The sequence below is a fragment of the Misgurnus anguillicaudatus genome, chromosome 16, assembly GCF_027580225.2.
Source record: "Misgurnus anguillicaudatus chromosome 16, ASM2758022v2, whole genome shotgun sequence".
NCBI classification, from domain to species: Eukaryota; Metazoa; Chordata; class Actinopteri; order Cypriniformes; family Cobitidae; genus Misgurnus; species Misgurnus anguillicaudatus.
The window spans coordinates 10,720,498-10,743,502 of record NC_073352.2 but is presented as its reverse complement, the minus strand read 5'-3'; the positions used below and the strand labels follow the sequence as shown (position 1 = coordinate 10,743,502).

General features: G+C 40.0%; 1 protein-coding gene across 5 annotated transcripts; it reads left to right on the top strand.

Moving 5' to 3' along the window:
* Positions 1–225: 225 nt before the first annotated feature.
* On the top strand, positions 226–22,319 carry kdm3b (lysine (K)-specific demethylase 3B). Of its 5 annotated transcripts, none has more exons than XM_073854111.1 (26): positions 227–689; positions 1,797–1,979; positions 3,600–3,713; positions 3,823–3,928; positions 4,031–4,155; positions 4,239–4,307; positions 4,483–4,656; positions 4,801–5,199; positions 5,284–6,511; positions 6,609–6,816; positions 6,911–7,122; positions 8,923–9,075; positions 9,203–9,307; positions 9,406–9,533; positions 10,017–10,281; positions 10,686–10,933; positions 12,354–12,626; positions 12,734–12,905; positions 12,998–13,088; positions 13,169–13,299; positions 13,402–13,521; positions 16,711–16,734; positions 20,707–20,846; positions 20,927–21,103; positions 21,183–21,317; positions 21,409–22,319. In XM_073854111.1, exons 1-26 carry the CDS (start codon positions 504–506, stop codon positions 21,487–21,489), a joined length of 5,247 nt encoding a protein of 1,748 aa, XP_073710212.1. In that variant the 5' UTR covers positions 227–503; the 3' UTR covers positions 21,490–22,319. The 5 variants fall into 5 exon arrangements, with proteins under 5 accessions (XP_073710209.1, XP_073710208.1, XP_073710210.1 ...); XM_073854110.1 differs by having other exon boundaries at positions 4,798–5,199; XM_073854108.1 differs by having other exon boundaries at positions 226–689; positions 4,483–5,190.
* Positions 22,320–23,005: the final 686 nt, after the last annotated feature.

Here is a 23,005-nt window from a genome sequence, read left to right as displayed (position 1 = left end):
GCATGTAACTTGCATGACACTTTTTTGACCCCCATGAGTCTAAGAGCGAAAAAAATAAACATTTTAATGTTAATTTTATTTTCTATTTATTTTCACTGGGTTTTGAGCACAGCTGACTCGAGAAAACCATAAAATAATGTATCCACCTCACTGTCAGACGGACCTCCAGACCCTGCATTCACTGCGGGAGAATCATACAGTGTCCAGCGGGGGGCGCTGCTCTGTTTCTCGGGCAGTAGTGAAGCGCAGTCCCGCAGTAGTACGAGGGGTGCGTTTGATTATTGCACAGCTAAATGGCGGATGAAGAAAAGGTGCTTCATATCGAACAATAACACCTCACATCCCCGATCAAACTTTTGATTTAGTTTGTTTGCCGATGCAAATCCCACATGCGGAGGGCGCAGTCGGTCATATGTGACTAAAGCAAACCGTTAATTCAGCGCGGACGGTACTGATCGCGGATTTTAGCCGAGCAAAGTCGCTCTCTTCATGGTGGTTGTAATATGGGCGACTCGCTTGGTTTGATCGGGAAGCGCCTGCTGCTGCTGTTCAATGAAGACGGCTCCGCGGCTGCAGCAGCAGGAGCAGCGACGGTAGCAGCGTCGGGCAGTGAGGTGGAGCGGGCAGCTTGGATCCGCGGCACCGTACGGGCGGTCAGTGTGATCGGGCTGGCGAGCCCTGGGGTGGAGGTGAGACCGATACCACAACAACAACAACAGACCGTCAAACGAACCAAACACAACACCATAAACACGGATGTATTAAGCTGTTTAATACATTTAAACGACAACTTATGGGGTTTTGTCGTGGCTGCATTCAATAATAGACGTTTAAATAGATAGCAAATGTGTTGGTGGATGCTAACTTCGTTAGCTAAATAACGTTAGCTAGCTACAAAAGAGAACTCGTACCTATCAAGCTTCATGCCTACACTGACTTCAGTGTAGTTCATCACATGTATCATTAGATGTGGTACATTTTGGGCATTTGGTCAAAATGTTATTTAGTTAGGCAATTCGTTATGTTTAAGCACGTTTGTAGATGCATTACACGGCCCAAACACAATGAAAGCGTAAATCATTTGAGGAGATAATGATGTAACCTGTGCTAATATACATACATCAAATAAATAGATTAATCAAATATGCCAGATTATTTATGGGAATAGTGTAATTAAACAGTAATATATAAATTGCTTATTTCTTTTTATCAAAAAGCTGTCATGCAAATTGGTAAAGTACTTATTTATGAGTATACATAAAGCATCAAGAAATGTTATTACTAGTGTTGAAATGTTAGCTTTTCTAATTCTATTATTCTTCACAAAATTTTTAAAAGGTGTTTTAATCTATAGATCTTGAATAACACAGAAATGTGATATTTAAATTGACAATAAAGTAGTACACACCATATTGTGTGACAGATGTTGATTGTCATTAATTATACCACAGGTCTGTTCAATGCTTTATTCTGATTGGCTGAGAAATGATCCATGGGTGTTGATTATTTTTCTGTTAACGGCAGACATAACCTGACAAATATCTTAAAAATAGGCACCAGAGCAATGTATGTGGTGACCGTGCTATAAGAGGAATATAGAAATTGAATTAAAAGAAAATAATGCACACTCACGGTGTGACGCATTGTCACCTTGTGTGTGCATTATTTTCTTATAATTCAACGGCCCGTCGTCAGTTATTCCTTACATAAAAGGTCCTCCTTGATTTACATAAGAACTTCCAAATGTTTTCTTGCAGTCTAACGCAAAGTTGCCTTTTGTTTCTTCTTTGTTGCAGGTGTTTGTGGAGTTTGAGGAGTGCCCATGGAGGAGGCGCTCTTGGGTGCAGGTGTATGGGGATGAGGTACGAGCTGTTCTGATGGAGAATTCCATTGTCTGGGCAAACCGCAGTGACGCTTCACTCGCTGCTCCTGCTGCTGCTGCTGGAGGAGCAGCGGCTCATACACAATGGCCGGCTTTGGTGAGTTCAGATGCAATAATCCGATGTGCACTAAATTGGTGTCTTGGATGTGAAGTTATGTTTATCAAAATATTGCATGAGGTCTGAAATCTATATCACTGTCTATTTTAGTGATACTCTAAATGTAAGGCCACTGTAGGGGTGGGCGAAATTACCAAACCCGCTTTGTTCGCATCCGAATAATAATGATGATGATGATATGACCAAAATCATATATCACGATAGGATTCATTTTATGTCATGATAATGTATCACAAGTCTTTTAATGAGGTTTTTGTGTTATTAAAATCTTTAATGCCATAGAAGTTTCATAATTCTCACAAAATTACTTATACAAGCATAAAAAAGTAGACAAAAAAAACAAGCAAAACTCAAGCTCACTGAAGATAAACAGTCAGTATCTATCTATCTATCTATCTATCTATCTATCTATCTATCTATCTATCTATCTATCTATCTATCTATCTATCTATCTATCTATCTATCTATCTATCTATCTATCTATCTATCTATCTATCTATCTATCTATCTATCTATCTATCTATCTATCCTCTTAAGCTCAGTGAGCAGCATCTCTCACATAGAAACATTGCGTGCATTTAGCTGTTGCTTGTGTTTCAGTGGCTTAAAGTCACTTTTTTTAAACTGCGGTGGTTAAATACGTGTACAAATGTTAAATTTTCGTGACCACGCACACAGCAACGTAACATGGGGTGTAACTTTGGGTTTATCGCCCACTCCCAGTTAGGCATGGGCCGGTATAAGATTCTAGCGGTATGATAACCTTTAGCAAAAATCCCACGGTTTCAAGGTGTTGCGGTATTGCCATTGCAAAACTAAAATGTGTTATTTTCAAATGCCAGGTAAAAATAAAGCCTTTATATTATAATATGCTTTCAAAAAATATAAACTATTTTCGTAATGTATATTAAATGTAAACATCAAATCAATCACATGACTTAGTGATTTAATGAATTTTGTACAAACACAGCTCATACCTTCGAAGTGATATCACAGAACCTTGGCTGTTTAAAACCTTGGTATACCTTGAAACCGGTAACCGGCAGTTGCCTACTCCTAGTTTATTAAACTACTAAAAGGTGGTTGTTGATGTCTTTAACTGTTTTACACCACACATACGGTACTTTTACACTCACGTATTTATTTGTAATGAAGCACAGTATATCACACACAGGAATTCACACCTTTTTTAGATTGCAATTCATATGCAAGGGTAAATACATTTTTTGATGTGATGTTGTTCGTGGTGAATATTTGTCTGGTCTGTAAAATGTATTAATTTGTCATGGCACCATATAGATTTGGAATGAAGCCTATAATAAACATGCATATGGGAAAGCTAATAAGCATTTCCCAATGCATTTTGATATTGCATGTGATATAAATGCTGTAGTAAATGACTTAAAATAAGTAATATGTTAAGATTTTTATATGAAAAGTAAATAATTTACTTATTTCCGTGTACTTGAACTTTCCCTTTGACATGACACGGCCATGAGAAATAGGAAGTGATATTTGTATGTTTATTGATGCTTATGTGACTCTCTTCGACTGATTCATTGTTTCCTGAATGTCTATTTTGTTTGGCTTGATATTCAGATGTTCAAACCCTTGGTTGATCGTCTGGGTTTGGGATCCCTGGTTCCTCTGGAGTTCTTTGGAACAAGAACTTTGGTGTTTCTCCCCAATGGGAATTCACTGCACACTTTTGAGGTCAGTGCCCATCATAGGATTATCAAAGATGCTTTGTCAAAATCCTTTCTCAGTTAGATTAGAATCCGCAGCTGTCTAAATTAAGGGCATGTTATCTTTTGTTTTCCAGGCTGATAAAGATTTGAGGCATGCTCTGCTACAGGAGCAGCCAGCACTTCATGCTGCCATCAGCAGCTGGCACAGTGACTCTGAGTTGCAGGAAATCCTTCGCAAAGGTCAGTATATCCCTCTATAAATAGTCAATGACTTAAGTAAACCTACTAGCCTTAAAGAAATGCACTGTCCTAATATATGAGCTTCTTTTATTTCTTGGAAAGGATCTTACACCATACAGGGGCGGAGGGTGCAGGTTTATCAGCCAGAGTTTGAGGAGCCCTGGTCCCTTGGATTTGTATCTCAGCATGATCCAGTTTCACATATTATGGAGATAACCATGGACCAGGTCTGTGTAAAACCCAAGCACTATACTACATTCGCGATATGATATGATATGATGTGTCAATCGTGATATTTTGTTTTTATCAGGGTGAGGAGACACAGGTGGTCGATCCTAGGGTTATTCATGTGATGATTGCTGTGGAGCAGTTAGATGAGGTATGCAAACCTTTGATCGGGTACTTTTTGGATGGTAATTGTTCCTCAGGATAAACACTGTTGCCGTTAAAGAACATTCTGTCAAAAGTCATGTCAAAGATTAAAATCTAACTTACCTTATAATTAGGCTGAGACTTTAGCCTCGATTTCACAGACAGGGTCGTATTTCTTTCAGACCCAAGATCGCCGCAAAAAGGAGGGTGATGGTGGGAAAGGTGAAGGCAGTCGTAGGCGTCGAACAGCATCACAAGGAGACGAAGATGTGACTCTCAAACGTTTCAAGGGAGCTGGGGAAGGCGCCTCAGACAGCCAGAATGGGAATGGTTCCAACAAGGATGCGGAGGCTATGGTAACATGCGTAGAGACGCTGGGAGCGGGAGTAGTGGAGGGAAAAGACGGAGGGGGTGGAGTAGGTGGGAGGGTGACGAGCTCCTGTAATCCAGTAGCGTTGCCAAGCCAAGGTTCTTCTAACAGCATCAATTCCTCTCAGCAGGACCACATAAGGACTGCAGGCTTTGTCAAGGAGAATGGCACTGTCCCAAGCCAAGAAAGGATAGTATCTTCAGTATCGACCGTGCTTCCTGCATCCACTCCAACACCACCTCCTTTGAAACCTGCCCCTTCACCTTTTTCAAACACTTTTCCTTCTTTGGGCCAAATGCCCAGCTTGGTGCCCGGGGCTCCTGCCCCCAAATCGTCCCCCACTCTCCCAGCACCCGAGAGGGAGGACAGTGTTCTTTCGGGGTATCCTAAAACTGCTGCCCTGGTGTCTCCAGGTCCTGTGACCATCTCGTCACCTTCCCAGGACAATGCTTCGAGCGTGACTCTTTCTGGTCCTGTAGATGCAACCCAGAAGCCTATTATGTGGGGAACAACTCCAGAGGCGAGCCAGGTATGATGAACTCGATAATAAATGTGCCATTGTTCGGTTAAGTGAATGTGACACATTGATTTGGTTTGATTATTTTTATTTCAGACACACAAGACCACCTTATCTGCAGGATTTGGTAAACAGTCAAGCGTGGGAGTGTTTGGAGATATCCCTGCACAGACAAATGGCTCTTCCCAGGAGGACAAGCCTTTCGGATTTTCTTTCGCACCTGCGAAAGAACCCCCAAGACACGATTCGGATCCCTCACAGAACCTGTTCTTCCAGTTCATGTCTCAGAACCAGAACGTCAGTCAAGGTCAGTCAAAAGCCTTCACATCGCTGTCTGAGTGTCTAGCCAAGGAACCGCCCACTCTGTTCAAGCAAAACGCTCCCTCTGAGGGTTTTAAAAAGTCAGTTGTGGCTTCTGCGTCTGTTGGACTGTTTGGTTCGGCACCTGCTAGTGGCCTGGCACCACTGAAAGAGCCGTCTAAAGCGCCTGATATCAAGCCAGCAGGCAATGGACTTCTAGCGAACAAGTCTTTTGGAGTGGTGAGTGAGGCACATGGCAAACTTCCAGCCACGTTTCCAACAGTCATAAGTGGTGGCCTGGTTTCAAATTCTGCAGAGGTCCTGAAATCCTCTTTGGGAACCAGTGGAATTGGCACTGGCAATAGTGGGATGAAAAATGTTAATAGTTCTAGTAGCCCAGTTAGAGGTTTTGGTGTGCTTGCTGGCAACAAGGGTTCAGAATCTCATGAGAACCTGTTCTTGCAGTCCTCAAAGGAGACAAACCCATTTCTTGCTTATGGCGGAGCTGTTTCGCACAGCCCTTTTAGCACGTTGTCATCATCTGCCCCTTCCACATCTGCTATTCCTCCATCAGGCAGCACCAGTCAAAACCCTCCTGGTAATGACGCCAAATCAAATTTATTTACTATGGCAGAACCCCCTAAGGGAATCTTAACTCCCCAGTTTGCCACTCCTCCTCCTATGACCACTCCTGCATCTATGACATTGGTGGCCCAGGACGGCCAGCAGACATCCAAACCAAACAAAGAGGGTTCAGATGTTAGCAAGGGAACCCATGACAGTGCTGAAGATCAAGGTGTACCCACGACCCTTGACCAAACATCACAGAAGTTTTCCCATGGAGAACGCGGGCAGTCCTCCAAAAAAGACTCAGAGTCCAGTAGCAACAGTGACCTCTCTGACTTGAGTGAAGCGGAGGAAAATCCGGCGCAAGGCCAAAAGACTGGGGTTCATTCAGCGGCTGAGGAGAAGAAAAAGACCAAGGCTGCACCTAAGAGTCGTCCGCGGAGCAAACCTTTTAAAGGTATCAAAAAAGTCGGAAGTTCTGTATATTAATCATTTAGGATTGAGTCTGGAACTTGAATCTGATCTTGCCTTCTTTACATGTTTGTTATATTTAGAGGGACAGTCAGTGTTGAAGGATCAGAGTAAGGTTCGGCGCTTGAAGCAGACTGGCGAGTCCTTTTTGCAGGACGGCACTTGCATTAATGTGGCACCCCACCTGCACAAATGCCGTGAGTGCCGCCTTGAGCGCTACAGGAAGTCCCGTGAACAGGACTCGGATGATGACGATCCCAATGTGGCCTGCCGATTCTTCCACTTTCGCAGGTAAGTAACTAGTATGACTTCAACAATGTTTATTTTCCATTGTGTCCAGGAATATCACATTGACGCACTTCTTCTTTCTCTTCCATCCTTACAGACTTGCTTTCACTAAAAAGGGAGTCCTTCGTGTAGAGGGCTTTCTAAGTCCACAGCAGAGTGATAGCATGGCAATGGGGATTTGGCTTCCCTCTACAACAGCGATTGGACTTGACCTGGACACCTCCAAATACATTTTGGCCAACGTAGGTGACCAGTTTTGCCAGCTGGTCATGTCAGAAAAAGAGGCCATGATGATGGTAGAGCCTCATCGTAAGTATTTCCATTATGGCAAAACCAAAATTATTTTAATTTATTTTAATTATTACATTATTCGTAAGACAATAAATTCGCAAAATGTATCTATTTTGTTTTTGATGTTTGTCTTTGTCTTTTTACTGGTGAATGAGTGAAGTGGTAAAACAGGGCCTAAAACTAACTTTTTGCCCCACCTGCAAATGATCGGTGACTTGAAATGTCACCTAACTAAACATACTACATCTGCACTAACTAAACATATTTAAGTAACCCTATGCAATAAAGTACTATACATTAACATTAGATAACCTGAGCTGACAATAAATAATACTTAAAGATTCTGATAAGTTTTCTAAAATTGATTTTGCTGACTTGATTTTGCTGAATTGCCAAATGAGGCATCTATGTACATATTTATCTATGGTCCGAGCTGGTGCAATGAGTGGTAACTGGGACTAATTTGCAGTTTTATGGTTACATGTACATTAAAAGTGCTTTTTTCATTCTGTGGTACGACCATGCGGCTCTGCTCGGCTCACGGAAATGCCTGGGATTATAGACTTATCATTATAGTTATGACGCATCTACTGCCGTGACATAGAAAATGCGATGCAAGCAAATGCACAACACAGTGTGTTTGATTTTTTGGCATGTGGATGTTTTTCATCGCCAAAAGGGAGTTTGGGAACTCGTACAATAAAGCATAGGTGACCAAATCCCTTTATTTTGTTTGATAGCGCACAAGTGTAAAGCTAATCTTGCATTTAGCGATGACCCTGGTTGTGACGATTCTCTGACCAGTCAGTAGGGCTGTCACAATGATTAAATTATCGTTTCATCGCGATTGATTTCAGATCACCACAATGATTGCACATCTCTCTAAAAAACACAAGGGGGAGCTGCAGTAATTGATTTTTTTGGAACCACTACAGACATGTGGTCCAGTACTAATATGACCTTAGTAGGATTGACTATTATTTAAGGCCTGTTCTGGTATACTCAGTTTATTTTGATTGCAATGTTATTTTCAGTTATTTATTACACTTTATTGTGTTTATTTCTTAACAGGAATTTTCAGTTTTTGAAATATATATTCGTAAAATAATTACTTTTAAGTGTGTGTATTAATGTTTACTGCCAGGTAAACCTTGCAAAATATTTCATTTAAATAATCACAACAGTGTGATAAAACAGACAATTAATCGTCATAATCGTCAAAACACTAAAACAGGCAATTAATTGTAATAACGGTCACAATTTATTAGAAAATTACTCGTCAGCCAAATTTCATAATCGTGACAGCCCTACCAGTCAGTAATCTGGAGTGTTTACACGTCCCGTTTACGTATCGCTTGCTTAAAACTTCAGCCGAAGTGGTACTAGAAAAAGTCACGTACTAGATACACTGTGGCAAACCCCCAAATTTAGCTGTACCAAGCCATTCCAGGCTGTACTTATCCAATGGAAAAGCACTATAAATGAGGGATTTATTCTTTAGGCTTAAATCAATTATAATCATTGGAAAAAAAACTTCACTATGAATGCTATATTGATGCTCAAAGATGAATTTATTAACTACAGGGGGACTTAAAAAAATTAAATATTGCATCTACAACAAATGTTTATAGTTTTTGTTCTGTGAAATATTATGATGTTTAGTATTTTTAATTGGTGACATTGATATCACAAAAACTGCAGTGATTTGTTCCACAAATACTCACGTGTTCCTGATGTTTTAAGGGGGGCGCTTCAGTTGCAGCCCCTAAATGCAAAAATTTAAGCCGTCTTAGTCTAAAAACACTTTTGATCTTGCAGAAAAAGTGGCATGGAAGCGAGCTGTCAGGGGTGTAAGAGAAATGTGTGACGTTTGTGAAACAACACTCTTTAACATCCACTGGGTCTGTCGCAAGTGCGGTTTTGGTGTTTGCCTCGACTGCTATCGGCTGCGCAAGAACAGGCCAATTGAAGGTAGGACATAGAAATAAAGGTTTTACCATAAGCGTATTGATTTTATCAAACTTATCATTTTGATTTAGTTTAGTATCTGCTTGTATCTTGTATTACATGTGTTTGATTAATAGTTCTGCTCTTTCAGAAGGTGATGAACCTGACGAAGAAGTGTTTTCATGGCTAAAATGTGCGAAAGGCCAACCTCACGAACCACAGAACCTCATGCCAACTCAAATTATACCTGGCACAGGTTAAGAAACGTATTTATATTACAAATTACATGTATGGAGAAAAGTTACTGGAACAACAAGGTCATAAACATTGTGCATTTGTTTTCCTCTCCTTAAGCCTTATACAGCATAGGTGACATGGTACACGCAGCCAGAGGAAAGTGGGGTATCAAAGCTAACTGCCCCTGCACGAGTCGACACAGCAAGCCTTTCGTACGGCCAAGTGCTCCAAATGGCCTTTCACAGGCAAGTTGCCGGCTTTGTCTAACATTAGATTTAAAGCAGAACTATACCAAATATAAGCATTTTCTATGAGTTTACTTATTTTCATGCCATTACAGATGTACATGACTTTCTTCAGTTAGACACAAATTAATCATTTTATTAAAAAAATCTGTAATGTTAATGTTATCTTCTTTTTTTAAAGCTCCAAAGCAGTAAATAGCATCTAAATAGATAATTTAAATCAGTTATGTTTGTGTGAGAGCATCATCAGTATTTTGAGCTTATTTACTGAACTACAAATCGGTATGGCGGCATGTCAGCAATTTAAACTTGCGTGTTTTATAACTAGTTATAGTCATATGATACTTTGTCAAAAACATTGAGATTTAAATTGAACATTTTGTTCGGTTCGCTTTTAAGATTTTCGTATTGCTTTACTACTTTTTCTTAACGCTTTTAACTTTACTCTTTACTTTATAATTTTTTTTACTTTTACGTTTTCAGTCAGGTGCAGCTCACAGTACGGGAAACGGTGCCACATCCACTTCAGCCACAACCCGCCCCAATGGGGAGTCTGTGACGGGTGTAGTGGTTAAAACCGAACCTGTTGAAGAGGGCTGCAGCACTGACACAACATCAAGCACTAGTGTTGCAAACAACAGCACAACTATTTCCACTACCGCCCAGACACCAGGCACAAAAGATGTCCGAGGCAATTCCTCAGCCCTTCACTGGTTGGCTGACCTGGCCACACAAAAGGAGCCCAAAGGTGAGACCAAGTTCAGAGCCTTTATGTTGTAAACGGATGGGACATACTTTTACATAGGAAGTGGAACAAGCTTAAATTTCACTTACAAACAACAACAACACACTTTACTGGTGAAGTTAATTTTGTGTCAGCTCCTGGTTGGTGTGTGCGTGTGCTATTCCAGGATTAGTGCCCATATAAGGACTTCCACTGTACTTTTTGTTCTGAAATCGCTCATAAAAAGTAATAAAGCAAGATTGTTACATATGAATCTCTCATGTTAAAAAAAACTGCATTCGGCACAGAAATACCCCCTACATGTCCAACTGCATTTTTGACACTTTGCCTATGTGTAGCATGAGGAATCCAACTCTTAAACAATGTTAATAATGCTCTTTAATGAAGTAACACTTGTCTTATCTCAGAGTCTCTGCGCTCCATGATGGGTCGTGACTCCCGTGCTCCATTTGGTCTGGACTCCTTCAGCACCCTCTCCAAACCCTCGGGGTCGAGCCCCAAGCTCTTCAATAGTCTGTTGCTGGGCTCTGTCCCTTCCCAACCGAAAGCAGAGGGTACTAGCCTCCGAGATCTGCTGAACTCTAGTCCTGGAAAACTTCCACAGGTTCCCACCGAGGGTGGAGTCCCTTTCCCTTCAGTATTCTCCACAGCAAGTGTATGTGACATCTTTCATGCATACATCTTTTTTACATCGGCAATGCTTTATAATATGATTTTAACTGTTATAGGCTTTGATTTAAAAAAAACAAATCATAAATATTAATGTAACAAATGATGTAGAAGTTTTGCTCATTGTTAGTTTATGTTAGCTAGCGCTTCAAATAATGTTTAATCAGGACTGAATGGATTTATGTGACAACAGGTGGCTGGCTGTATATTATCCTGCTTATTTCACAGCTACTTGCCACAGAAGTAAATGTATAGACACACAATATTGAATATATATTTATTTATATATAATTTTTTTTTAGCTAATTTGTAAGAAATGCAAACCTTCTGCAAGGAAAAACCCTTTCCCGACGGCTTCAAGTTCAAACCAAGACAAACATGCATTTGGTTTAATCGTTTTGTAAATCATTCTCGTATTTGTCAATTATGCATAGTGAATTTTTTGTTAGTATTAAACTGCACCTGTCAAGATGAGCCTTTATTTTTATTTTTAGGTGATTGGCCAATCAGAATCAAGCATTCTAGAACCCCAAAATATAACTAATGTTAAAGGAACGGGCCCACATTTTGGGAATTTAGGTTATTCACCGTATATAATGAGTTAGATAAGTCCATACACACCTTTTTCATCTCCGTGCGTGCTGTAACTCTGTCTGACACAGCCTCCGCTAGCTTAGCTTAGCACAAAGACTGGAAGTGAATAGCTCCAGCTAGCAAACTGCTCCCAAAAAAGTGACAAAATAACGCAAACATTTTCCTATTTATGTGTTATGATTTGTATAGTCACACCATGTACAAATAACAAGGTGATATGAGACACAGCTATCTTTAAACAGTATACATACTGGGAACTATATTCGAAGACGGAGCACTGCTACTTGGGTGGAGTGATTTGCTTGTGGCACCCGAAAAGCCCCTGGTGAGGAGCAGAGAGTTCGGTCAGAGTTGTGCAAATCGCTCCTCCCAAGTAGCAGTGCTTCGCCTTCTGAGAATATAGTTCCCAGTATACTACAGGTAAAAGATGGCTGTGTCTCATATGACCTTGTTATTTATACACAATGTGACTATACAAATCACAACACATAAATAGGAAAATGTCCGCGTTATTTTGTAACTTATTGGGAGCAGTATGCTAGCTGAAGCCATTCACTTCCAGTCTTTGTGCTAAGCTAAGCTAGCGGGGGCTGTGTCAGACAGAGTTACAGCACGCACGGAGATGAAAAAGGTATGTATGGACTTATCTAACTCTGGGGGATACAGTGAATAAGCTGAGTTCCCAAAATGTGGGCATGTCCTTTAACAAAAATACAACCTTATTGTAAAGAGTTTTTACTTCACAGTAAATATTTTTAATTTTGAGTCCTTCTGCATTAACAAGAATTTATCAATCTGTCGCTGCCTTGCAGGCTGATAAAATGAAGGGAGGGCTTCCGAACTTCTTGGATCACATCATTGCATCAGTGGTGGAGACAAAGAAGGCAGAAGGTCGGCGTGCAACAGGGTCGACAGAAGGCGGAGAGTCGGGGAGCGTTCTTCGCAGAGATGGGATGATGGGTCTGAGTGTTTTAGACCCACACAATTCCCACACGTGGCTATGTGACGGACGCCTGCTATGCCTGCAAGACCCCAGCAACGGTAATAACTGGAAGATCTTCAGAGAGTGCTGGAAACAAGGACAGGTGAGCGGTGCTGTTAAATGGAAGGACTTTGGTTTAATTTCCTTTAGCTTGCTCTCTTTAGGCCTGACTGTGGAGACGTGGCTAATGAAAGTTTTTCTTTTGTTTAGCCTGTGCTGGTCTCAGGCATACACAAGAAACTTAAGAGTGAGTTGTGGAATCCTGAAGGCTTTAGTGAAGAGTTTGGAGACCAGGATGTGGACCTGGTCAACTGTAGAAACTGCGCCATCATCTCTGATGTCAAGGTCCGGGACTTCTGGGATGGCTTCAAGGTTATTTCCAGTGAGTACTGCCCCTTAAGAAAGCTGGCATGCTATACTGTTGTTTTTTTTTTTTTTGTGCCATAACCAGTTGATTTTATTTATTTTTTTTAGAACGATTGAAAGGTGGAGATGGCCAGCCTATGGTACTGAAACTTAAAGATTGGCCTCCTGGAGAAGATTTCAGAGACATGATGCCTACTCGGTAAGTTTAATAGTCTTTTCAAATTCTTTAGCATTTAGGTGTTTGACATTTGTGAAACTTCAGCGTACTGTCCTCTGCAGATTTGATGATCTTATGGATAACCTTCCTCTACCGGAATACACAAAAAGAGATGGACGCCTTAACTTGGCATCTCGTCTTCCAAACTTCTTTGTTCGTCCGGATCTCGGACCTAAAATGTATAATGCATATGGTAAGGCCTTTTGATTTGATGTCCTGTCAGTACTCATTTTTTATTGATATTTCCTGACAGTTGATCTGTTACTTACTGTTTTTTTTTTTTTTTTTCATTCAGGACTGATTTCCACAGAAGACAGGAAGGTTGGCACCACTAACCTGCATCTTGACGTGTCCGATGCAGTCAATGTCATGGTGTATGTTGGCGTCCCAGAGGGTGATGATGACCAAGAAAGTGGTAAGTATTAGCCTTCAGTGTTCGTTACGGCCAAGTGTTCCCTTGCACAGGTCATCTTAAAGATTTGCAGGTTCAGGTGTGTTTAATTATTGGATACTGAAACTGTCTGTAAAACCATGTTCACCTTTACGACCAGTGGCAGCCGGTGACTTCTCTGATGTTTTGACGAGCTTTCAATTCAATTCAATTTTATTTATGTAGCGCTTTTCACAATTAATTAAATAATTGTTTCAAAGCAGCTTTACATGAACGGATGTAGGGGAAAACACAGAATAATCGATAATATAAGTAGAATACAGCGGCTAAGAATAAACCGTACAAGCAAGCGTAGTAATAATGTAACGTATACAGTAAGTTAAGCCAATGTTGGCTGACTCTCCTGGGGATGGAACCCCCCCTAGGAGAAAAACCTTGTTGGAAAACTCCTAGGAGGAGAAAAACCCTTGACAGAGATACATATATATTTTTGTATATAAACACTTTGCGTTGTGCGCCCTCGAAAAATAAGTCACCGGCCGCAACTATCTATGACGAATGAAGTGCTGCACACATTTTTGAGTATCCCTGTGTAATCTGCGTGCCGAGCACTGATGGGAACTGTGGAACGCCACTGATTTTCGGTTTATATTTTCATCTGTTTATTTCTTTCGGCCGAAAACTGATAATGGCATTTTCCGAAATGTCAGTGCATCCCCTGAGCTTCTTTACATTAGCCAAACATTATTGTTTAATGAAAGGGACTTGTTTCATTTACACAGTGATTTTAAATCAGTTTCTGGTCTCTTAGACCTGTTGTTTGGTCCTGTACCCTCACCATTTTATTATAGCTTTGATAAACTCAGAATCCACACTGTTCTCCCAATGTCTGTATGTTATCAAGCATGCCTCAAAAGCTTCTTATAGACCTACAACTAGTTAATCTAATCTATATGGATACTTTGGGTCCACTGCTGGTTGCATATAACAGAGTGCCTAGCAAAAGTATTTAGACCCCTTAACTGTTACAATTATAAGTGTTCAAAATAGTCTATAAAAGCCTCATGCCTTGAGAACTAATTGACAAGAGCCACAATGACACTCATAGATCTTCAAGCAGACACCATATTTAAAGGAGCAGTATGTAGGTTTATGACTGTATCAAAAAATTAAAGTACTATAATATGTTTGTAGATATTTAGGAAACATGCCATGTTCACGTCTGTTTCTCTGAAACACCAGTTATTATGCTTTGAAATGCATGTTCTGTCAAAATGTTTGTTTTTGTTTTGGTCTCTGTGATCCCGCCTACTTCCTGTTTACCCATTAGTGTATTTTAACAGCTCGGTTGCCAGTTGGTGACAATCACAGCATATTGTAGCCATAAAAGCAATCAAACGATCTGCGATCCATCCTTCCCAAAAAGTCCATGCATTGCAAACGTAAAAATGAGCAGATAAAAATCAATGCTTTCCATTGTCAGTTGCGCTAATGTAGTAGAGCTGCATGATTAATCGTTAAAAGATTGTGATCTCGATTCGACCCCCCCAAACGATCTTAATCCAGCTTTTCTACGATTTAGGTAATTATAATTTTAAGGAGGAAAGACGCAGTCTCTGCAGTTCTCGCTCTCACTAACAGCGGCCGCGATGACATCTCATTTATTATTGCGCAAGCCAGATGTGCTCGTGTTCGCTCCACCTGTACAGCAGATGCTTTCGCCGAGAAGTTAGAAATAAAGAAACGGAAACTAAAGAGAATGAGTGAGGCACAGCAATGCACAGGTACGTCCTTGACGTTGTTTTAGTACCAAAAAGAGGATCTTATTCCGGATCTTATCCCTTTCGAACGGGTTTTCAGCACAGGGAGGAAACATTGGCTGCGTCCAAATACAAAATTATAAAAGCGTCCAAAAACGCACTGGCTGCCCTGTGTTCTGACGATGGAATGCATTCTCTGGAATCCTCTCAAGCGGAGGTTTACGCCTTCCGATTGGTTGCCGTCGAACCGTGTCATAGCTCATTACCATAAAGTTAATGTCAATCCATGTGGCAGCAATCTGCACCAAAACGAATTCGTTTTTTTTTTTATTTAGGCTACTTAAAATGTATATTTTTAAGGTTCTTTAAATAAAATACATAATCAATCTACAGTTAACATTAACTGAATTTAAAGATTATATAAACTTCTCTGAAACTTTCAGAAGCAGAATTCTGCACACATGTAAAAATTAACTTTAACCTAATGTTCAGGGGTTGTAAGTCTTTAAAATAAAAAAGTTCTTGAGAATCGTGATCCTTTTTTTAAGCAAAAGAATTGTGGTTCTCATTTTATACAGAATCGTGCAGTTCTATAATGTAGGTGTCTGACAACCAATTTGAGTATTTAGTCTAATGCTGAGGAAAATAAACGTCGATAAACGTCACGTGACTCAAAAGTGAAGTGTGTATTACAACTTACCAGGTTGCCCAAAGTCCTTACTGACACTCTTCCAAGCGAGGTCCTTTTTATTCCTGTCTCCTCTATAGAAATAACAACTTGTGTCATGTAGCTCCGAGTGACTGCTTCAGTGAGTGACTCCGGGCGGGGCTGCCACCACAGCAGCAGGCAGGCTTCTGATTGGTTAACACGGCGCGAAATTCCGCCAAAGTTCAAATTTTTCAACTCTGGCGTCAGCCGCAAATTTGCGTGAACCGCAAAATGCACAAAAGCACCATTCGCGCGTACCGTGCACAACGCTCAATTCGCGCCTTTCGCGTGAGCTTCACGCGCGAATGAGGCGCAAAAGCTCCAATATTTTGACTTTAGACTGCTATACCAAGTTCAACCTCTAGATGTCAATATCAAATACTGCTCCTTTAAAGCAAAGCTGTGAGGGATAGAAGTACATCGCATTCAATAGTAACACTTTCCATGGTAAAATTTTTCTCAAGCTGTACTCAGACTAACAACAGTACAACATATTGATAAGTCTGTATCCATCACAGCCTTGTCTGCTTGAATTAAACTTGGAATTTATTCTCTAAATGTACCGTAGATGATGTATCCGCCTAAATATTATATTTACTTGGCTTTAAATTGCAAATTGTAGTAAACGTCTTAACATCGCAGTAGCTTGAAGGCCATTGGGCTGGATCCAGTCAAGGCCTGTTGAATAACCTCTACACTTGGGGTCTTACTACTTTTGATTGTGGCATAATTTCTCATTCACAGAAGCAGACCACGCTGGATTCAAAGGTCTGTGTATTTTTTAATTTATCTCACCTGTCAGGCATGCACCTCCAACTTTTCTTCTTTCTTGGTCTTTACTCCCATTGCTTTAACCCATCTCTTACTACCTTACATTTAGGGCTGCACAATTAATCGAATAAATGGGTTTGTGATTATAGCTGTCACAGTTAGCACACTTAGGCCTGCACAAATGACATCAACATTTCAATGCACTTCATTCTTTACCAGTGAAGGATTGTAACCAGTCACAGTCCGTTAAGAGATTAAATGCATTGGCACGTCAGTGTTTTAAAGGGGTCATATTATTTGTTTCCACTTTTTCAGCTTCAGTTACTGTGCATTGTTGATGTTTGTGGCCAAAAATGAAAATTACCCCATGATTTACTCACCCTCAAGCCATCCGAGATACATGTCCATCCATTTCAGAACGGGGAGCAAGGCAACTCTCCATAGTCATCATACGTAACTACGAAAAGTGCGTACACCACACTGATACTCTCTCCTGAATGCAGAGGAGTCCAAGATGGTGGCATTATCAGAAGCTAGTTATTTTCGTTTGTAAAGTTTTAAATATGGATATTTCTCTTGCAAATCGCATTGATTACCTGCAGAAGGCCTTTATTTATCCCCATAGAGGTGTGTGAATTACTTTTGTGAAAGACTGATGCACAATCTTTGGACTTAAAGGAGCGGACCCCTTATTCATTTTTTATAAAGATTGGAAGAGCTAGGACATTTTTAAAAATATCTGAATATGTGTTCGTATGAAAAGGATGGACATGCGTAACTCTGATTGCTTGAGGTTGTGTAAATTATGGAGTAATTTCATTTTTGGCTGAACTATCCCTTTAAGCATAAAAGATCTGCAAAGTTGCAAAGTTCACTGAAGAGTTAGATAATCGCATATTTATAACTACAACAAAATGGTCTGTTTGGACTACAATAAAGTTCTTCCTGGGTTTGTGACATCACAAACCCTAACATTTGAATTAACTCCTCCCCCATGAATACAAAAATGTGTGCAAGGCCTTGTTGAGCTAAGAGAAGACAACGAGTAGCTGATTTATGGGGAATGTTGTCAGCTTGTCAAAGATATGTTACTGTGCGTGCTTCAGGGAACTCTTTCCATTTGAACTGACAATTTGAATTATTATAATCGCATGGGAGCAGTCTAGTATTGTTGTGTTGTCTATATTAAATAATGTAAAAAATGCAATGAGTTCATGATCAGTTCTCATTGTGTAGCCAACATAAATAATTTGACATGCAGAGGAAGTTTATGAATGTAAATTCTGTTAGGGGAAAGTAGTAATAATTCATTTTGTCATAATCGTGCAGCCCTATTTACATTTGTATTAAATAAACTGTGGCATTGTGTATATGTTAAAATAATCATTACCAAACAACAAATAAATCTCTTGATGTGACCTTTATGCTGTTAAAAGGGAAAAACTATGTATTGATTGTGCATGATTTTTGAAAAACACTTTGGAAAAGGGAGTCGGGCCGACTACCAAAACACACTTTTAGCCAATCAGCAGTAAGGGGCGTGTCTACTAACTGACATCATTGCCTGGTTTGCGTATATGTGTGGGACGGGTCTATAAAAAGAAGGTCCAGATTCTATTGGGGTAGGGGTGTGTTTGTTTAGGTGATTTCAGATATCAACATTGGCTTTAAGAGATCACGCACCCCGCCTTTAATGGCATTTTCACGTTTTATTCAAGGCACAGTTCACCCAAAATGTACTTGCACTTATTTTTTACTAGTGCCATTCTTCTTTCTTATTAGGAACACAACATAAACAATTTAGCAGATTGTCCAAATTGCTTTTTGGGGGACAGGTTTGGTATTTTACACTTAAAGCCCTGTTTTCAGATTGTTGTTGATGAGGTGGAGCAGTTTTGGCTGAAATTTCGACGTGTGCGGCTGCCCTGAGAGTTTTCGGGTGTTTGTTGTTTCGCCTCCCACCTCTGCAGTGGGTGTGTAGGTGCACGGGAACAATCCTTCCTTAAATGCATTAAACTTTCGTTTACAAAGACGTGAAACTTACCGAGTGGTCAGGGGTGTTCACTGATATGCTCACACAAAAATCGCTGCAAGAGATTCTTTCCAACAGGTGTTTTAGCATTCGCTGTAAACTTGTGGACCTATTTTTCCAAACGCCTCACACCCGTATATTCTTCCGTTGAGAGCTTGAATAATAGACACTCCAGCCCAGTTGGTGGCGATAATCCACCATTGCCAATTGCAAGAATACAAAGAAAGTTCCCCGCGCGGAGTAAAGGGCGATTTATAGTTGGCGTAGGTTCTACGCAGTAGCTACTATCTGTAACCGGTGCGTAGCTCTGCATAGCCTGACGCGCACCTCGCAAAATTTTTAACAGCGCGTCAGTTCTACGCGGACCGCAAGTGCTGTGATTGGTCCACCAGAACCCCTCCCGTCAGGTAAAAAAACTGCGTCGTAGGTATTTCTGTTTGCGACAGTGAAAACAAAGATGGGCCAAGTTGAAGAGTGATTTAGCTCAAACTGCAACAAAAGTCAATGTTTATTTACATCCATCATTGCTGGTCTTCTCAAATTATACACAACAAGTTGCCGTTTCTTCTCCGTTTGTGGCTTAACTTGCAAAGCTTCTTCTTCTTTGACGTTCGCGCTGCTACTGTGGTTACACGCGTGGTTACTGCCTACCAGCGGCCTGCATTTTAGGAGGGATTGTTCCAGTGCACCTGTGCTCTCATTGTGGAGGTGGGAGGTGATGCAGGAAACACCCAAAAATTCTCGGGCCAGCATCATGTGTCGGGATTTCGGTCAGAGCCGTTCTATTTCACTATAAACAATCAGGGCTTTAAGTGTAAAATACCGAACTTGTCCTTTAACAGTGGACGTACATGGGCACTAGGAACCACTGTGTGTGGTTTTAAATTCATTGCATTGACATTCTGCTAAATATTAAAGGTGCTGTAGAATGTAAAATTGTATTTACCTAGGCATAGATGAATAATGAGAGCTCTCCTCCTTGTGTAAACCTCGTGCATGCAAAAGATAACCGACCAATCTCAACATAACACTGACTGTGACATTACAGTCGAGATGTATGCCACAACATTAAATTACACATTAAATTTAGTATAATGTTGTTACAATGCTAAAAACAAACTTGTGACTGCCGAGTTAATGCTATATGCTGGTGTTTAGGCTGAACTTCTACTATTGACATTACAGTTACGTTTTATACGTCCATACTGAAAAAACATAAACTTACTAAGTAACGTCCATTAACAATCTCCAAACAATTGATTATTCTTCAACATCTCTATCTTCGTGTGATACAGGCTCAAACATAAGGCCTGTTTATACACGCACAGAGCTACTGAAATGAGCCGCTCTGAGAAACAGCCAATCAGAGCAGAGCTCAACATTATTATTCATGACCCTTTCAAATAAGGTAATAATAGACCATTTCATTTTAAGGGCAGATCCTAGGGTTGTAAATGGACATGTAAAACGTCTCTGGATCATTTTTGCATTTAATAAAGCCACAAACCTTCTATGTTGTAGATATCAGAAAACAATTTAACAGATTATTTCAATGCATTCTTTGGCACCTTTAAAAAAATTCAGATTTTTGTGTCTCTCATTAAAACCTCTTGATGACCAAGTCATCTTCATCTTCGAAAGATGAAGTATTATATAACACGTCGCAGCCCTAATTGCTTTTTTTAGGAAGAAATATTTCAATTTTCTTTTCATTTTTCTCAGTCTAGGTGATGGACCTTCATATTGTCATTTCTTTTTTACAATATTTTATAAACACATGATATTGGCATTTGTCAACTTTTCTGTTCCAGTTATGTGCGTTTTGTCAATATTAAAGAAAGTTATGTGGAGAAGTTTTGGTCTAGTTTTGTCAATGCATATTCTTCACACAACTTCTAGTAGCTGTGTGTGTACTGACCTAGTTGTTATTACTGCAGAGGTGATGCAGACCATAGAAGAAGGTGATGTTGATGATATGACTAAGAGAAGAGTCTATGAGATAAAGGAGAAACCTGGAGCTCTCTGGCACATCTATGCCGCTAAAGATGCAGAGAAAATCCGTGAGCTCCTACGAAAGGTTGGAAGACAGTTCCTTTTCTATTGATAACTTTATTGATTACCACCGAGTTTAATGTTTATTTTGCTGACCAATCGCAGGTTGGGGAGGAGCAAGGTCAGGAGAACCCACCAGACCATGACCCTATTCACGATCAGAGCTGGTACTTGGACCAAGCTCTGCGTCACAGGCTGTATGAAGACTATGGGGTCCAGGGATGGTCCATTGTTCAGTTTTTGGGAGATGCTGTTTTTATCCCAGCTGGAGCGCCACATCAGGTTAGGATTGAGGTTATGCAAATTGAGTTTGTTTCAAAATCATACACAAAAACAACATTTCCTCAACTTTGTTTTTCAGGTGCACAACCTGTACAGCTGTATCAAGGTTGCGGAGGACTTTGTTTCTCCCGAGCACGTGAAACACTGTTTTAGACTGACGCAAGAGTTTCGCCATTTGTCCACAACTCACACAAACCATGAGGACAAGTTACAGGTATTACTTTAGGTTGTCTGCCTAACTTTTTTTATTAGGTTTTTTTCTTTCAACTTTGATTTAATTTGATATAAATGGTTATTGCTTACAGGTGAAAAACATCATCTACCATGCCGTGAAGGATTCAGTGGGAACGCTTAAATCCCACGAGCCCAAGTTAGGCCGCTCTTGAACTGATGATGGAGAAATCACAGAGAAGTGATGTCTTGGTTGGGACGTCTGGGTTTGGATAAGGCCAGTGAGATCACAAAACAAGCTGTTTATAATGGGAACGTCTGTTGGTGCTTCATTAGGATGAAGATGCAGCTTCATCAGTGTTACGAAACCGTTGTTTAGTTTTTTCAGTCTTTTTCTCTGTATTTAAAAAGTCAGTTTTTTTCTCGGCGTCGAAAGTTTGTTGGACTGTGCAGAAAGCTGATGATATAAACTGACATGCGTCTTTTAAAATGGCCTTCTGTGTAACTTCTGTGAAAAAGTGAGCACTGGGTTTCTTAGAGTACATACTTTTATTGTGCTCTTCAATGAAGGAGAGCTTTTGGGTTGAGAAGAGGGTAAACGGACAAAAAATTAACTAAAAGATTCCCGCCACCTTTTCCAATAGAGGTGGACAGGAGCACGGAAGGGAAATAGACCAAAGTTTTGTATTTTTTTTAGTTTGTTGATTTTTTTTTTTTTTTTTGAGATGAAAACGTCATTCTTGTTTGCTTTTTATATGTCATTAGCTAATATTTCTCTGACAAGAAGCGTTAGACTGGCTTTGAGGAGTAATCATTGAAAAATCAACTATTTCAGTTCTGCAGAGCTCCTGCTCACTGATATGTACCAATATATATATTGATCTTAGCAGTGTGTATTACTTTCACCACAAAATAAAAGTTTACAAAAAAATGATTCGGCCCTATTATATGTTTTTTAGCAATCTGTTTAATGCTTACCATTTTATTTTATAAGATGTTTTGTGATTCATGATGACACTGCAATAAAAGAAACTTTTGAAATATACACCGTTTACATTGAATTGTTCAGTCAAATTACCACCATGTTAAAGGGACACTCCAATTTTTTTGAAAATAGGCTCATTTTCCAGCTGCCCTAGATTTACGCAGTGCCCGAAAATAGTCCCCTCCCTGCTACTGAAAGTAACCAAGGGGACTATTTTCGGACACTGCGTAATATCATTGCGCCTGCTGCAGCCATATTACGGTGGCAAAGTCCTTGATTATTATGCCAGAATGAGAGTATATTTCCTAGACATATCTGCCTAGAAAATTGCAACTTTTAATTTTCTGTCAGTCTTATTACACGACGTAACGACAGAAGAGTCAAGTTTTAAATAGGAAAAATATCCAAACTCTTTTGTTATTGTTTAGCATGATGCTAATGTTCTAATCAGATTCAATGGATTATGCTAAGCTATGCTAAAAGTTGTACAGCCAGACCCAGAGATCAGCTGAATGATTCCAAAACCGTAAAATTCAAATATTTAAGGGGAGCTGGAAAATAAGCATATTTTCAAAAAAAGTGGAGTGTCCCTTTAAAGTTTCCTCTTGGAAATGTTTGCAGTTTACAGGCTTTAAGAAATGTTTGGTAAAATGATTTAAGGATCTTTGAGAAACATCTTGGGTGATATCTGAGAGGTGACTAAAGGTCTGGTCCATCTCAGGAGTGCAATAACAGTGTTTTACATC